General features: G+C 44.7%; 1 protein-coding gene across 1 annotated transcript in view; it reads right to left on the reverse strand.

The window, feature by feature from the left end:
* Positions 1 to 3,856: 3,856 nt before the first annotated feature.
* LOC124022423 (disintegrin and metalloproteinase domain-containing protein 12-like) overlaps positions 3,857 to 17,975 on the reverse strand; it is a 42,894-nt gene continuing 28,775 nt past the window's right edge. The window contains exons 7-9 of the mRNA XM_046337354.1: positions 17,684 to 17,853; positions 7,922 to 8,006; positions 3,857 to 4,009 (exon numbers count right to left, since the gene is read on the reverse strand). Of these exons, the coding sequence (XP_046193310.1) occupies positions 3,857 to 4,009; positions 7,922 to 8,006; positions 17,684 to 17,853 (408 nt within the window). The remainder of the gene's footprint in view (positions 4,010 to 7,921; positions 8,007 to 17,683; positions 17,854 to 17,975) is intronic.

Here is a 17,975-nt window from a genome sequence, read left to right on the forward strand (position 1 = left end):
AGAGTCAACCAAACAACCCAGCAGTAGGATTAACCAAACAACCCAGTAGTAGGATCAACCAAACAACCCAGCAGTAGAGTCAACCAAACAACCCAGCAGTAGGATCAACCAAACAACCCAGCAGTAGGATCAACTAAACAACCCAGTAGAGTCAACCAAACAACCCAGCAGTAGAGTCAACCAAACAACCCAGCAGTAGAGTCAACCAAACAACCCAGCAGTAGAGTCAACCAAACAACCCAGTAGGATCAACCAAACAACCCAGTAGGATCAACCAAACAACCCAGCAGTAGGATCAACTAAACAACCCAGTAGAGTCAACCAAACAACCCAGCAGTAGAGTCAACCAAACAACCCAGCAGTAGGATCAACCAAACAACCCAGCAGTAGGATCAACTAAACAACCCAGTAGAGTCAACCAAACAACCCAGCAGTAGAGTCAACCAAACAACCCAGCAGTAGAGTCAACCAAACAACCCAGCAGTAGAGTCAACCAAACAACCCAGTAGGATCAACCAAACAACCCAGTAGGATCAACCAAACAACCCAGCAGTAGGATCAACTAAACAACCCAGTAGAGTCAACCAAACAACCCAGCAGTAGAGTCAACCAAACAACCCAGCAGTAGAGTCAACCAAACAACCCAGCAGTAGAGTCAACCAAACAACCCAGTAGGATCAACCAAACAACCCAGTAGGATCAACCAAACAACCCAGCAGTAGAGTCAACCAAACAACCCAGCAGTAGAGTCAACCAAACAACCCAGTAGAGTCAACCAAACAACCCAGTAGAGTCAACCAAACAACCCAGTAGAGTCAACCAAACAACCCAGCAGTAGAATCAACCAAACAACCCAGTAGCAGAGTCAACCAAACTACCCAGCAGTAGAGTCAACCAAACTACCCAGCAGTAGGATCAACCAAACAACCCAGTAGGATCAACCAAACAACCCAGTAGGATCAACCAAACAACCCAGCAGTAGAGTCAACCAAACAACCCAGCAGTAGGATCAACCAAACAACCCAGCAGTAGAGTCAACTAAACAACCCAGTAGAGTCAACCAAACAACCCAGTAGGATCAAGCAAACAACCCAGCAGTAGAGTCAACCAAACAACCCAGCAGTAGAGTCAACCAAACAACCCAGCAGTAGAGTCAACCAAACAACCCAGTAGGATCAACCAAACAACCCAGTAGTAGAGTCAACCAAACAACCCAGCAGTAGAGTCAACCAAACAACCCAGCAGTAGAGTCAACCAAACAACTCAGCAGTAGAGTCAACCAAACAACCCAGTAGTAGAGTCAACCAAACAACCCAGTAGAGTCAACCAAACAACCCAGCAGTAGGATCAACCAAACAACCCAGCAGTAGGATCAACTAAACAACCCAGTAGAGTCAACCAAACAACCCAGTAGAGTCAACCAAACAACCCAGTAGAGTCAACCAAACTACCCAGCAGTAGAGTCAACCAAACAACCCAGCAGTAGAGTCAACCAAACAACCCAGTAGAGTCAACCAAACAACCCAGCAGTAGAGTCAACCAAACAACCCAGTAGAGTCAACCAAACAACCCAGTAGAGTCAACTAAACAACCCAGTAGAGTCAACCAAACAACCCAGCAGTAGAGTCAACCAAACAACCCAGCAGTAGGATCAACTAAACAACCCAGCAGTAGAGTCAACCAAACAACCCAGCAGTAGGATCAACTAAACAACCCAGCAGTAGGATCAACTAAACAACCCAGCAGTAGAGTCAACCAAACAACCCAGCAGTAGAGTCAACCAAACAACCCAGTAGTAGAGTCAACCAAACAACCCAGTAGAGTCAACCAAACAACCCAGCAGTAGGATCAACCAAACAACCCAGCAGTAGGATCAACTAAACAACCCAGTAGAGTCAACCAAACAACCCAGTAGAGTCAACCAAACAACCCAGTAGAGTCAACCAAACTACCCAGCAGTAGAGTCAACCAAACAACCCAGCAGTAGAGTCAACCAAACAACCCAGTAGAGTCAACCAAACAACCCAGCAGTAGAGTCAACCAAACAACCCAGTAGAGTCAACCAAACAACCCAGTAGAGTCAACTAAACAACCCAGTAGAGTCAACCAAACAACCCAGCAGTAGAGTCAACCAAACAACCCAGCAGTAGAGTCAACCAAACAACCCAGTAGTAGAGTCAACCAAACAACCCAGCAGTAGGATCAACTAAACAACCCAGCAGTAGAGTCAACCAAACAACCCAGCAGTAGAGTCAACCAAACAACCCAGCAGTAGGATCAACTAAACAACCCAGCAGTAGGATCAACTAAACAACCCAGTAGAGTCAACCAAACAACCCAGCAGTAGGATCAACTAAACAACCCAGTAGAGTCAACCAAACAACCCAGCAGTAGAGTCAACCAAACAACCCAGCAGTAGGATCAACTAAACAACCCAGTAGAGTCAACCAAACAACCCAGCAGTAGAGTCAACCAAACAACCCAGCAGTAGAGTCAACCAAACAACCCAGCAGTAGGATCAACTAAACAACCCAGCAGTAGGATCAACTAAACAACCCAGTAGAGTCAACCAAACAACCCAGCAGTAGAGTCAACCAAACAACCCATCATATTTTAGAGCGTAGTGCTCTAGTCCAATGTAGTGTACCATATAGAGTGTGGGGTTCCATTTGGGACGTGGGCCAGAACATTCTAGAACTAAGGCTTTGTGTTCTAGTCAGGAGGACTCCCCAGAGTACTGTGAGAACTAAGGCTTGGTGTTCTAGTCAGGAGGACTCCCCAGAGTACTGTGAGAACTAAGGCTTGGTGTTCTAGTCAGGAGGACTCCCCAGAGTACTGTGAGAACTAAGGCTTGGTGTTCTAGTCAGGAGGACTCCCCAGAGTACTGTGAGAACTAAGGCTTGGTGTTCTAGTCAGGAGGACTCCCCAGAGTACTGTGAGAACTAAGGCTTGGTGTTCTAGTCAGGAGGACTCCCCAGAGTACTGTGAGAACTAAGGCTTGGTGTTCTAGTCAGGAGGACTCCCCAGAGTACTGTGAGAACTAAGGCTTGGTGTTCTAGTCAGGAGGACTCCCAGAGTACTGTGAGAACTAAGGCTTGGTGTTCTAGTCAGGAGGACTCCCAGAGTACTGTGAGAACTAAGGCTTGGTGTTCTAGTCAGGAGGACTCCCAGAGTACTGTGAGAACTAAGGCTTGGTGTTCTAGTCAGGAGGACTCCCCAGAGTACTGTGAGAACTAAGGCTTGGTGTTCTAGTCAGGAGGACTCCCCAGAGTACCTAAGTGTTCTAGTCAGGAGGAGAGTACTGTGAGAACTAAGGCTTGGTGTTCTAGTCAGGAGGACTCCCAGAGTACTGTGAGAACTAAGGCTTGGTGTTCTAGTCAGGAGGACTCCCAGAGTACTGTGAGAACTAAGGCTTCGTGTTCTAGCAACACAGTAATATAGCAGACTGGACTCGCTGGATAGATGTGTGGTATTTTACCCCAGCTTTACACCTTCAGTAAGTAAAAATACATATTTGGATGTTTTGGGAGACGTTGCACATGTTTATACTACACGACAAGGATGAGGAAATTATTTGTTGTTTGGGGAAGTTTCTCAAAAATGTGAAATTTCAAAAAAGGATGTCTGGACTTGTCATTTAACCATTGTCACCAACTGTGACTACTCTGACAACTGTAGTGACAGGCAAATAGACACTGATTGGACTGTTTCTGTGGAGGGGGGCATATTGGACTGTTCCAACTTACCCTGTAGAGGGGGGGGCATATTGGACTGTTCCAACTCACCCTGTAGAGGGGGCCATATTGGACTGTTCCAACTCACCCTGTAGAGGGGGGCCATATTGGACTGTTCCAACTCACCCTGTAGAGGGGGTCATGATGCAGCCTCCTCGGTCCACCGTCACCCTGCAGCCACACCCCCGCTCTGGGGTGTCATGGTTCATTCCAAAGTTGTGCCCGAGTTCGTGGGCCAGAGTAACCGCTGCTCCCAGGGGGTTGTCCGAATGATCCTGAAAAACAAGAACAATCAACCAACCAATCAACGACCAACCAACCAACCAACCAATGAACAACCAACCAATCAACGACCAACCAACCAATCAACCAACCAACCAACCAACCAACTAATCAACCAACCAACCAATGAACAACCAACCAATCAACAACCAACCAATCAACCAACCAACCAACCAACCAAACAATCACCAACCAACCAAACAATCACCAACCAACCAAACAACCAACCAACCAACCAACCAACCAAACAATCACCAACCAACCAAACAATCACCAACCAAACAACCAACCAACCAACCAACCAACCAACCAATGACCAACCAATGAACCAACCAACCAACCAACCAACCAACCAACCAACCAAACAATGACCAACCAATGAACCAACCAACCAACCAACCAACCAACCAACCAACCAACCAACCAACCAATGAACCAATGAACCAACCAACCAACCAACCAACCAACCAACCAACCAACCAACCAACCAAACAATGACCAACCAATGAACCAACCAACCAACCAACCAATCAACCAAACAACCAACCAACCAATCAACCAAACAATCACCAACCAATGAACCAATGAACCAACCAACCAACCAAACAATCACCAACCAATGAACCAATGAACCAACCAACCAACCAAACAATCACCAACCAACCAACCAACCAATCAACCAAACAATCACCAACCAATGAACCAACCAATCAACCAATCAACCAATCACCAACCAACCAACCAACCAACCAATCAACCAACCAATCAACCAACCAACCAATCAACAACCAACCAATCACCAACCAATCACCAACCAACCAACCAACCAATCAACAACCAAACAAAATCTCCATTCCAGCACAAACAGGGATATGATAAAGAGATTGTGTATTCTAGGTCTAAATGTAACATAAAAATATATATATTTCAATTTAATTCAAATTAATCTGAAAATAGGCTTGCATAATCAAATTCTGTCGAGCTAAAATTTACTGAGGCACATGTATGTTTTTACCTGAATTGTTTTCGTACTATAATTTGAGATTGGCACATATAAAAGGGCTGAAAATCTATCAAGCAAGACTTAATTACTTTGAAAAAGTCAAGAGGTAATATACAATCTAGTTGGGTGTAGCAGATGCTAGTTGGGTGAAGCAGATGCTAGTTGGGTGTAGCAGATGCTAGTTGGGTGTAGCAGACGCTAGTTGGGTGTAGCAGATGCTAGTTGGGTGTAGCAGATTGCTAGTTGGGTGTAGCGGATGCTAGTTGGGTGTAGCAGATTGCTAGTTGGGTGTAGCAGATGCTAGTTGGGTGTAGCAGATGCTAGTTGGGTGTAGCAGATGCTAGTTGGGTGTAGCAGATTGCTAGTTGGGTGTAGCAGATGCTAGTTGGGTGTAGCAGATGCTAGTTGGGTGTAGCAGATTGCTAGTTGGGTGTAGCAGATGCTAGTTGGGTGTAGCAGATGCTAGTTGGGTGTAGCAGATGCTAGTTGGGTGTAGCAGATGCTAGTTGGGTGTAGCAGATGCTAGTTGGGTGTAGCAGATTGCTAGTTGGGTGTAGCAGATGCTAGTTGGGTGTAGCAGATGCTAGTTGGGTGTAGCAGATGCTAGTTGGGTGTAGCAGATTGCTAGTTGGGTGTAGCAGATGCTAGTTGGGTGTAGCAGATGCTAGTTGGGTGTAGCAGATGCTTTTCCAGGTTATTTATCCTCCTCCACTCTGTGGTCCACAACAGAACACAGGGGATAGAAAGAAACAGCAGACTGGATGCTGCCACATGCTGCTGTCACAGACTCTGTACCAGTACCTCCCGTATATAGCCTCCACATTGACTCTGTACCGGTACCTCCTGTATATAGCCTCCACATTGACTCTGTACCGGTACCTCCTGTATATAGCCTCCACATTGACTCTGTACCGGTACCCCCTGTATATAGCCTCCACATTGACTCTGTACCGGTACCCCCTGGATATAGCCTCCACATTGACTCTGTACCGGTACCCCCTGTATATAGCCTCCACATTGACTCTGTACCGGTACCCCCTGTATATAGCCTCCACATTGACTCTGTACCGGTACCCCCTGTATATAGCCTCCACATTGACTCTGTACCGGTACCCCCTGTATATAGCCTCCACATTGACTCTGTACCGGTACCCCCTGGATATAGCCTCCACATTGACTCTGTACCGGTACCCCCTGTATATAGCCTCCACATTGACTCTGTACCGTAATACCCTGTATACAGCCTCCACATTGACTCTGTACCGGTACCCCCTGTATATAGCCTCCACATTGACTCTGTACCGGTACCCCCTGTATATAGCCTCCACATTGACTCTGTACTAGTACCCCCTGTGTATAGCCTCCACATTGACTCTGTACCAGTACACCCTGTATATAAACTCCACACTGACTCTGTACCGGTACCCCCTGTATATAGCCTCCACATTGACTCTGTACTAGTACCCCCTGTGTATAGCCTCCACATTGACCCTGTACCGGTACCCCCTGTATATAGCCTCCACATTGACTCTGTACTAGTAACCCCTGTATATAGCCTCCACATTGACTCTGTACCGGTACCCCCTGTATATAGCCTCCACATTGACTCTGTACCAGTACACCCTGTATATAAACTCCACACTGACTCTGTACCGGTACCCCCTGTATATAGCCTCCACATTGACTCTGTACCGGTACCCCCTGTATATAGCCTCGTTGTCGTTATTTTATTGTTACTTTTTTAATTATTTCACTTTAGTTTATTTAGTAAATATTTTCTTCACTCTTATTTTTCTTAAAATTGGTTAAGGCCTTGACGGCGTTTCACGGTCAGTGACGAATAGCATTTGATTTGACGTGATTCTGATTTTGTTGTGCCTCATTAAAACACGAAAAGGTCTTGACTCAATACTTCTCCTGATTTATTAGGACAAGACGGACATAAACACTGGAGTTGACATGGCCTGCGTCGAACAGGTTCATTAAAGTGTGTTATCCTGATGTAAGAGGGAGGTGGAGAAGAAGAGGGGGAGGGAGAGAGGGAGTCGAGGGAGGTGGAGAAGAAGAGGGGGAGGGAGAGAGGGAGACAAGAATCCAACAACGAGGGAGGTGGAGAAGAAGAGGGGGGAGGGAGAGAGGGAGTCAAGAATCCAACAACGAGGGAGGTGGAGAAGAAGAGGGGAGGGAGAGAGGGAGTCAAGAACCCAACAACGAGGGAGGTTGAGAGAAGAGGGGGAGGGAAGAGAGGGAGCCAAGAATCTGAGGGAGGTGGAGAAGAAGAGAGAGAGGAAAGGAGAGGAGCGGAGAGGAGAGGGAGTTTCAGCAGGGTTTCATACATAGTTAAACTATATGTGTCAAAGAGCACAGAACAGTCAAGTGGATCTGGTGGTCATTCACATAAAGGGTTCAAAACCCTCAGACGCTGTCACACACACACACACACACACACACACACACACACACACACACACACACACACACACACACACATACACACAAACACATACACGCACGCACGCACGCACGCACGCACGCACACACACACACACACACACACACACACACACACACACACACACACACACACACACACACACACACACACACACACACACACACACACACACACACACACGCACACACACACAAACGCACACACACACACACACACACACACACACACACACACACACACACACACACACACACACACACACACACACACACACACACACACACACACACACACACACACACACACACACACACACACACAACACACACACATACAAACACATACACAGACACAAACACACACACACATACACATACGCACGCATATACACACACACTTTGTAAAACAGCTGAGTCAGTCAGTCAGAAAAGGAACCGAGCCTCTCACCATGACGATGCCCCCAGACTGCTCTGCTGTACACATGCTCATGATGGGTGCCATGCCGATGGTGGTACCCTGGAAGAACACCCCACTGTGGAGACAGACAACACCAGTAGAACACCAGTAGAACACCCTGCTGTGGAGACAAACAACACCAGTAGAACACCAGTAGAACACCAGTAGAACACCCTGCTGTGGAGACAGACAACACCAGTAGAATACCAGTAGAACACCCTGCTGTGGAGACAGACAACACCAGTAGAACACCAGTAGAACACCAGTAGAACACCCTGCTGTGGAGACAGACAACACCAGTAGAACACCCTGCTGTGGAGACAAACAACACCAGTAGAACACCCTGCTGTGGAGACAAACAACACCAGTAGACCACCCTGCTGTGGAGACAAACAACACCAGTAGAACACCCTGCTGTGGAGACAGACAACACCAGTAGAACACCCTGCTGTGGAGACAAACAACACCAGTAGACCACCCTGCTGTGGAGACAAACAACACCAGTAGAACACCAGTAGAACACCCTGCTGTGGAGACAGACAACACCAGTAGAACACCAGTAGAACACCCTGCTGTGGAGACAAACAACACCAGTAGAACACCCTGCTGTGGAGACAAACAACACCAGTAGAACACCAGTAGAACACCCTGCTGTGGAGACAAACAACACCAGTAGAACACCAGTAGAACACCCTGCTGTGGAGACAAACAACACCAGTAGAACACCAGTAGAACACCCTGCTGTGGAGACAAACAACACCAGTAGAACACCCTGCTGTGGAGACAAACAACACCAGTAGAACCAGTAACGTAGTCTTCACTAGCCAGCTAGCTAACGTCCACTGATTAGCTGCACTGGAGAAACTATTACACTCAACTGAACGACTTGATTAGTGTAGTGTTAGCTAGCTACATAGCTGTCTTTGCTGTCTTCGTATCTTCGTATCCAAGATAATTGTGTAGTTTAGGTTTAGAGTGTGTAGTCTTAGAGTGATTATCTTAATTTACCGAGGTTAGCTAGCCAGCTATTTGTTGTCCTTAACGTAGGAGACTCTGCTAGCTAGCCAACAGCTAGCCAACAGCTAGCCGACAGCTAGCCAACGTCTACCGAATAGACTCACAACCCGGTCGCATTCACAGGTAGTATCACATTTTAATTTCATTTCATTACAGTACAACGGTTTGATTTGTTTGATCGTAGCTAGCTACATAGCCGTCTTTGTATCAAAGATAATTGTGTAGTCTAGAGCGATTTTCTAGGTTAGCTAGCCAGCTATTGTCGTTCTTTTAACGCAACGTAACATAAACAACACTACTAGCTAGCCAGCTAGCCCCCGAATAGCAGCACTGCAGAAACTATTACACTCAACGGAACGACTTGATTAGTGTAGTGTCAACAACGCACCCACTGCCAGCTAGCCTACTTCAGCAGTACTGTATCATTTTAATCATTTTAGTCAATAAGATTCTTGCTACGTAAGCTTAACTTTCTGAACATTCGAGACGTGTAGTCCACTTGTCATTCCAATCTCCTTTGCATTAGCGTAGCCTCTCCTGTAGCCTGTCAACTATGTGTCTGTCTATCCCTGTTCTCTCCTCTCTGCACAGACCATACAAACGCTCCACACCGCGTGGCCGCAGCCACCTAATCTGGTGGTCCCAGCGCGCACGACCCACGTGGAGTTCCAGGTCTCCGGTAGCCTCTGGAACTGCCGATCTGCGGTCAACAAGGCAGAGTTCATCTCAGCCTATGCCTCCCTCCAGTCCTTCGACTTCTTGGCACTGACGGAAACATGGATCACCACAGACAACACTGCTACTCCTACTGCTCTCTCTTCGTCCGCCCACGTGTTCTCGCACACCCCGAGAGCTTCTGGTCAGCGGGGTGGTGGCACCGGGATCCTCATCTCTCCCAAGTGGTCATTCTCTCTTTCTCCCCTTACCCATCTGTCTATCGCCTCCTTTGAATTCCATGCTGTCACAGTTACCAGCCCTTTCAAGCTTAACATCCTTATCATTTATCGCCCTCCAGGTTCCCTCGGAGAGTTCATCAATGAGCTTGATGCCTTGATAAGCTCCTTTCCTGAGGACGGCTCACCTCTCACAGTTCTGGGCGACTTTAACCTCCCCACGTCTACCTTTGACTCATTCCTCTCTGCCTCCTTCTTTCCACTCCTCTCTTCTTTTGACCTCACCCTCTCACCTTCCCCCTACTCACAAGGCAGGCAATACGTTCGACCTCATCTTTACTAGATGCTGTTCTTCCACTAACCTCATTGCAACTCCCTCCAAGTCTCCGACCACTACCTTGTATCCTTTTCCCTCTCGCTCTCATCCAACACCTCCCACACTGCCCCTACTCGGATGGTATCGCGGCGTCCCAACCTTCGCTCTCTCTCCCCCCGCTACTCTCTCCTCTTCCATCCTATCATCTCTTCCTCCGCTCCAAACCTTCTCCAACCTATCTCCTGATTCTGCCTCCTCAACCCTCCTCTCCTCCCTCTCTGCATCCTTTGACTCTCTATGTCCCCTATCCTCCAGGCCGGCTCGGTCCTCCCCTCCCGCTCCGTGGCTCGATGACTCATTGCAAGCTCACAGAACAGGGCTCCGGGCAGCCGAGCGGAAATGGAGGAAAACTCGCCTCCCTGCGGACCTGGTATCCTTTCACTCCCTCCTCTCTACATTTTCCTCCTCTGTCTCTGCTGCTAAAGCCACTTTCTACCACGCTAAATTCCAAGCATCTGCCTCTAACCTAGGAAGCTCTTTGCCACCTTCTCCTCCCTCCTGAATCCTCCCCCCTCCTCCCTCTCTGCAGATGACTTCATCAACCATTTTGAAAAGAAGGTCGACGACATCCGATCCTCGTTTGCTAAGTCAAACGACACCGCTGGTTCTGCTCACACTGCCCTACCCTGTGCTCTGACCTCTTTCTCCCTCTCTCTCCAGATGAAATCTCGCGTCTTGTGACGGCCGGCCGCCCAACAACCTGCCCGCTTGACCCTATCCCCTCCTCTCTTCTCCAGACCATTTCCGGAGACCTTCTCCCTTACCTCACCTCGCTCATCAACTCATCCCTGACCGCTGGCTACGTCCCTTCCGTCTTCAAGAGAGCGAGAGTTGCACCCCTTCTGAAAAAACCTACACTCGATCCCTCCGATGTCAACAATTACAGACCAGTATCCCTTCTTTCTTTTCTCTCCAAAACTCTTGAACGTGCCGTCCTTGGCCAGCTCTCCCGCTATCTCTCTCTGAATGACCTTCTTGATCCAAATCAGTCAGGTTTCAAGACTAGTCATTCAACTGAGACTGCTCTCCTCTGTATCACGGAGGCGCTCCGCACTGCTAAAGCTAACTCTCTCTCCTCTGCTCTCATCCTTCTAGATCTATCGGCTGCCTTCGATACTGTGAACCATCAGATCCTCCTCTCCACCCTCTCCGAGTTGGGCATCTCCGGCGCGGCCCACGCTTGGATTGCGTCCTACCTGACAGGTCGCTCCTACCAGGTGGCGTGGCGAGAATCTGTCTCCTCACCACGCGCTCTCACCACTGGTGTCCCCCAGGGCTCTGTTCTTGGCCCTCTCCTATTCTCGCTATACACCAAGTCACTTGGCTCTGTCATAACCTCACATGGTCTCTCCTATCATTGCTATGCAGACGACACACAATTAATCTTCTCCTTTCCCCTTCTGATGACCAGGTGGCGAATTGCATCTCTGCATGTCTGGCAGACATATCAGTGTGGATGACGGATCACCACCTCAAGCTGAACCTCGGCAAGACGGAGCTGCTCTTCCTCCCGGGGAAGGACTGCCCGTTCCATGATCTCGCCATCACGGTTGACAACTCCATTGTGTCCTCCTCCCAGAGCGCCAAGAACCTTGGCGTGATCCTGGACAACACCCTGTCGTTCTCAACCAACATCAAGGCGGTGGCCCGTTCCTGTAGGTTCATGCTCTACAATATCCGCAGAGTACGACCCTGCCTCACACTGGAAGCGGCGCAGGTCATAATCCAGGCACTTGTCATCTCCCGTCTGGATTACTGCAACTCGCTGTTGGCTGGGCTCCCTGCCTGTGCCATTAAACCCCTTCAACTCATCCAGAACGCCGCAGCCCGTCTGGTGTTCAACCTTCCCAAGTTCTCTCACGTCACCCCGCTCCTCCGTTCTCTCCACTGGCTTCCAGTTGAAGCTCGCATCCGCTACAAGACCATGGTGCTTGCCTACGGAGCTGTGAGGGGAACGGCACCTCAGTACCTCCAGGCTCTGATCAGGCCCTACACCCAAACAAGGGCACTGCGTTCATCCACCTCTGGCCTGCTCGCCTCCCTACCACTGAGGAAGTACAGCTCCCGCTCAGCCCAGTCAAAACTGTTCGCTGCTCTGGCCCCCCAATGGTGGAACAAACTCCCTCACGACGCCAGGACAGTGGAGTCAATCACCACCTTCCGGAGACACCTGAAACCCCACCTCTTTAAGGAATACCTAGGATAGGATAAGTAATCCCTCTCACCCCCCTTTAAGATTTAGATGCACTATTGTAAAGTGACTGTTCCACTGGATGTCATAAGGTGAATGCACCAATTTGTAAGTCGCTCTGATAAGAGCGTCTGCTAAATGACTTAAATGTAATGTAAATGTAACACTACACTGTGGAGACAAACAACACCAGTAGAACACCAGTAGAACACCCTGCTGTAGAGACAAACAACAGCAGTAGAACACCCCGCTGTGGAGACAAACAACACCAGTAGAACACCCTGCTGTGGAGACAAACACCCTGCTGTGGAGACAAACAACACCAGTAGAACACCCTGCTGTGGAGACAAACAACACCAGTAGAACACCCTGCTGTGGAGATAAACAACACCAGTAGAACACCCTGCTGTGGAGACAAACAACACCAGTAGAACAGAACACCAGTAGTAGAACACCCCACTGTGGAGACAAACAACACCAGTAGAACACCCTGCTGTGGAGACAAACAACACCAGAGAACACCCTGCTGTGGAGACAAACAACACCAGTAGAACACCAGTAGAGCACCCTGCTGTGGAGACAAACAACACCAGTAGAACACCCTGCTGTGGAGACAAACAACACCTGTAGAACACCCCACTGTGGAGACAAACAACACCAGTAGAACACCCTGCTGTGGAGACAAACAACACCAGTAGAACACCAGTAGAACACCCTGCTGTGGAAACAAACAACACCAGTAGAACACCCTGCTGTGGAGACAAACAACACCAGTAGAACACCCTGCTGTGGAGACTAACAACACCAGTAGAACACCAGTAGAGCACCCCGCTGTGGAGACTAACAACACCAGTAGAACACCCTGCTGTGGAGACAAACAACACCAGTAGAACACCCTGCTGTGGAGACAAAAAACACCAGTAGTACACCCTGCTGTGGAGACAAACAACAACAGTAGAACACCCTGTTGTGGAGACAAACAACACCAGTAGAACACCCTGCTGTGGAGACAAAAAACACAAGTAGAACACCCTGCTGTGGAGACAAACAACACCAGTAGAACACCCTGTTGTGGAGACAGGGTAGTAGTAGTATAGTAGTAGTGTAGTAATAGTGTAGTATTAGTGTAGTAGTAGTATAGTAGTAGTGTAGTGGTATAACAGTAGTAGTATAGTAGTAGTGTAGCAGAAGTATAGTAGTAGTGTAGTTGTAGTGTAGTAGTGTGGTAGTAGTATAGTAGTAGTGTAGTAGTAGTATAGTAGTAGTATAGCAGTAGTGTAGTAATGGTATAGTTGCAGTGTAGTGGTATAATAGTAGTAGTATAGTAGTAGTATAGTGGTAGTGTAGTAGTAGTTCAGTATCAGCATCGTAGTAGTATAGTTGTAGTATATGGTAGTATAGTAGTAGTATAGTAGTAGTGTAGTGGTATAATAGCAGTAGTATAATAGTAGTAGTGTAGTGGTATAATAGTAGTATTATAATAGTAGTAGTGTAGTGATATAATAGGTGTAGTGTAGTGGTATAACAGTAGTAGTGTAGTGGTATAATAGTAGTAGTGTAGTGGTAGTATTATAATAGTAGTGTAGTGGTATAATAATAGTATTATAATAGTAGTAGTGTAGTGGTATAATAGTAGTATTATAATAGTAGTAGTGTAGTGGTATAATAGTAGTATTATAATAGTAGTAGTGTAGTGGTATAATAGTATTAGTGTAGTGGTATGATAGTAGTATTATAACAGTAGTAGTGTAGTGGTATAATAGTAGTAGTATAGTGGTATAATAGTAGTAGTGTAGTGGTATAATAGTAGTAGTATATTAGTAGTATAGTGGTAGTGTAGTAGTACTGCAGTATCAGCATCGTAGTAGTATAGTTGTAGTATAGTAGTAGTATAGTAGTAATGTAGTAGTAGTATAGTAGTAGTGTAGTGGTATAATAGTAGTAGTGTAGTGGTATAATAGTAGTAGTGTAGTGGTATAATAGTAGTAGTGTAGTGGTATAATAGTAGTAGTATATTAGTAGTATAGTGGTAGTGTAGTAGTACTGCAGTATCAGCATCGTAGTAGTATAGTTGTAGTATAGTAGTAGTATAGTAGTAATGTAGTAGTAGTATAGTAGTAGTGTAGTGGTATAATAGTAGTAGTATAGTAGTAGTGTAGTGGTATAATAGTAGTATAGTAGTAGTGTAGTGGTATAATAGTAGTAGTAGTATAGTAGTAGTATAGTAGTAGTGTATTAATAGTGTAGTATTAGTGTAGTAGTATAATAGTAGTAGTGTAGTGGTATAACAGTTAGTAGTATAGTAGTAGTACAGTGGTAGTATAGTAGTATAATTGTAGTGTAGTAGTGTGGTAGTGTATAGTAGCAGTGTAGTAGCAGTGCAGCAGCTGTATTAGTATGTAGTAGTAGTATAGTAGCAGTATAGTAGTAGTGTAGTAGTAGTGCAGTAGTATAATAGCAGTAGTATAGTAGTAGTAGTTGCAGTATAGTAGTAGTACAGCTGTATAGTAGTATAGTAGTAGTATAGTAGTAGTGTAGTAGCAGTACAGTGGTAGTACAGTGTTTTAAGTAGTAGTATAGTAGTAGTGTAGTAGTATAGTGCAGTAGCAGTATAGTAGTAGTGTAGTAGTGGTATAATAGTAGTATAGTAGTAGTGTAGTGCAGTATAGTAGTGGTGCAGTAGTAGCAGTAGTAGTATAGTAGTAGTGTAGTAGTAGTGTAGTAGTAGTGTAGTAGTAGTATAGTAGTAGTGTAGTGGTATAACAGTAGTAGTATAGTAGTAGTGTAGTAGTATAACAGTAGTAGTATAGTAGTAGTGTAGCAGTAGTATAGTAGTAGTGTAGTTGTAGTGTAGTAGTGTGGTAGTAGTATAGTAGTAGTGTAGTAGTAGTATAGTAGTAGTATAGCAATAGTGTAGTAATAGTATAGTGCAGTGTAGTGGTATAATAGTAGTAGTATAGTAGTAGTAGTAGTGGTATAGTAGTAGTACATTAGTAGTCAGCAGTAGTAGTATAGTAGTAGTGTAGTGGTATAACAGTAGTAGTAGTATAGTAGTAGTGTAGTGGTAGTATAGTAGTAGTATAATAGTAGTAGTGTAGTGGTATAATAGTAGTAGTATAGTAGTAGTAGTAGTAGTGGTATAATAGTAGTAGTACATGGTATTAGTGTAGTAGTAGTATAGTAGTAGTGGTATAATAGTAGTATTATATAGTAGTAGTGTAGTGGTATAATAGTAGTAGTGGTATAATAGTAGTAGTAGTGTAGTGGTATAATAGTATTAGTAGTAGTGGTATAATAGTAGTAGTATATAGTAGTAGTGTAGTGGTATAATAGTAGTAGTTGTATAGTAGTAGTGTAGTGGTAGTATAGTAGTAGTATAGTGGTATGTAGTAGTACTGTAGTATCAGTAGTAGTTAGTAGTGGTGTAGTAGTGTAGTAGTATAGTAGTACATTATTAGTGTAGTAGTAGTATAGTAGTAGTGGTATAATAGTAGTAGTAGTATAGTAGTAGTGGTATAATAGTAGTGTAGTATAGTAGTAGTGGTATAGGAGAAGTACATTATTAGTGTAGTAGTAGTATAGTAGTAGTGGTATAATAGTAGTAGTAGTATAGTAGTAGTGATATAATAGTAGTGTAGTATAATAGTAGTGGTATAATAGTAGTGTAGTAGTAGTAGTGGTATAATAGTAGTAGTAGTATAGTAGTAGTGTAGTGGTATAATAGTAGTAGTTGTATAGTAGTAGTGTAGTGGTAGTATAGTAGTAGTATAGCTGTATTATTATAGTAGTATAATAGTAGTAGTATAGTAGTGGTGTAGTAGTGGTATAGGAGAAGTACATTATTAGTGTAGTAGTAGTATAGTAGTAGTGGTATAATAGTAGTAGTAGTATAGTAGTAGTGGTATAATAGTAGTGTAGTATAGTAGTAGTGGTATAATAGTAGTGTAGTAGTAGTAGTGGTATAATAGTAGTAGTAGTATAGTAGTAGTGTAGTGGTATAATAGTAGTAGTAGTATAGTAGTAGTGTAGTGGTATAATAGTAGTAGTAGTATAGTAGTAGTGTAGTGGTAGTATAGTAGTAGTATAGCTGTATTATTATAGTAGTATAATAGTAGTAGTATAGTAGTAGTGTAGTGGTAGTATATATTACATGTATATATATTATATATAGCATTATTAGTATAATAGTAGCTAGGATAATAGCGTCTGCTAAATGACTTAAATGTAAATAGTAAATGTAGTAGTAGTATAGTAGTAGTATAGTAATATAATGGTAGTATAATAGTAGTAGTATAGTAGTAGTGTAGTGGTAGTAATAGTAGTAGTATAGTAGTAGACAGCAGTAGTACAGATGTATTAGTATAGTAGTAGTATAGTAGTAGACAGCAGTAGTACAGTATTAGTATGTAGTAGTATAGTAGTAGACAGCAGTAGTAATATAGTATAGTAGTAGTATAGTAATATATAGTAGTATAATAGTAGTAGTATAGTAGTAGTGTAGTGGTATAATAGTAGTAGTATAGTAGTAGACAGCAGTAGTACAGATGTATTAGTATAGTAGTAGTATAGTAATATAATGGTGGTATAATAGTAGTAGTATAGTAGTAGTGTAGGGGTATAATAGTAGTAGTATAGTAGTAGTGTAGTGGTATAATAGTAGTATAGTAGTATAATAGTAGTAGTATGGTAGTAGTATAGTAGTAGTGTAGTGGTATAATAGTAGTAGTATAGTAGTAGACAGCAGTAGTACAGATGTATTAGTATAGTAGTAGTATAGTAATATAATGGTGGTATAATAGTAGTAGTATAGTAGTAGTGTAGGGGTATAATAGTAGTAGTATAGTAGTAGTGTAGTGGTATAATAGGCGTAGTATAGTAGTATAATTGTATAGTATGGTAGTAGTATAGTAGGAGTGTAGTGTTATAATAGTAGTAGTATAGTAGTAGTATAGTAATATAATGGTGGTATAATAGTAGTAGTATAGTAGTAGTGTAGTAGTACAGATGTATTAGTATAGTAGTAGTATAGTAGTAGTAGTATGGTAGTAGTATATAGTAGGAGTGTAGTGGTATAATAGTAGTAGTATAGTAGTAGACAGCAGTAGTACAGATGTATAATAGTAGTAGTATAGTAGTAGTGTAGTGGTATAATAGGCGTAGTATAGTAGTATAATAGTAGTAGTATGGTAGTAGTATAGTAGGAGTGTAGTGGTATAATAGTAGTAGTATAGTAGTAGACAGCAGTAGTACAGATGTATTAGTATAGTAGTAGTTACCTGACTAGCTGTGCATTATCGTGGGGCCTGTTGGGCAGCAGTTTGAGTTTCCTCCAGTCCAGGAACTCATGCAGGGTGGTGAAGGGGTCCTGACTGATTGGACACCTGTCCTGGTCACTCCACACCTCCAACCCCACCAGAGCTACACGGATGTTCAGGGCACGGTAGAACTGAGGGGGAGAGAGGGGGTGGGAGAGGGGGAGGGATGGAGGGAGGGAGTTAAGGGAGGGAGGGAGGGAGGGAAAGAGAGGGGAGGGAGGGGGGGTGGATAGGGGGGGGATAGGGGAGGGAG

This window comes from Oncorhynchus gorbuscha, unplaced genomic scaffold (genome assembly GCF_021184085.1).
Source record: "Oncorhynchus gorbuscha isolate QuinsamMale2020 ecotype Even-year unplaced genomic scaffold, OgorEven_v1.0 Un_scaffold_1380, whole genome shotgun sequence".
NCBI classification, from domain to species: Eukaryota; Metazoa; Chordata; class Actinopteri; order Salmoniformes; family Salmonidae; genus Oncorhynchus; species Oncorhynchus gorbuscha.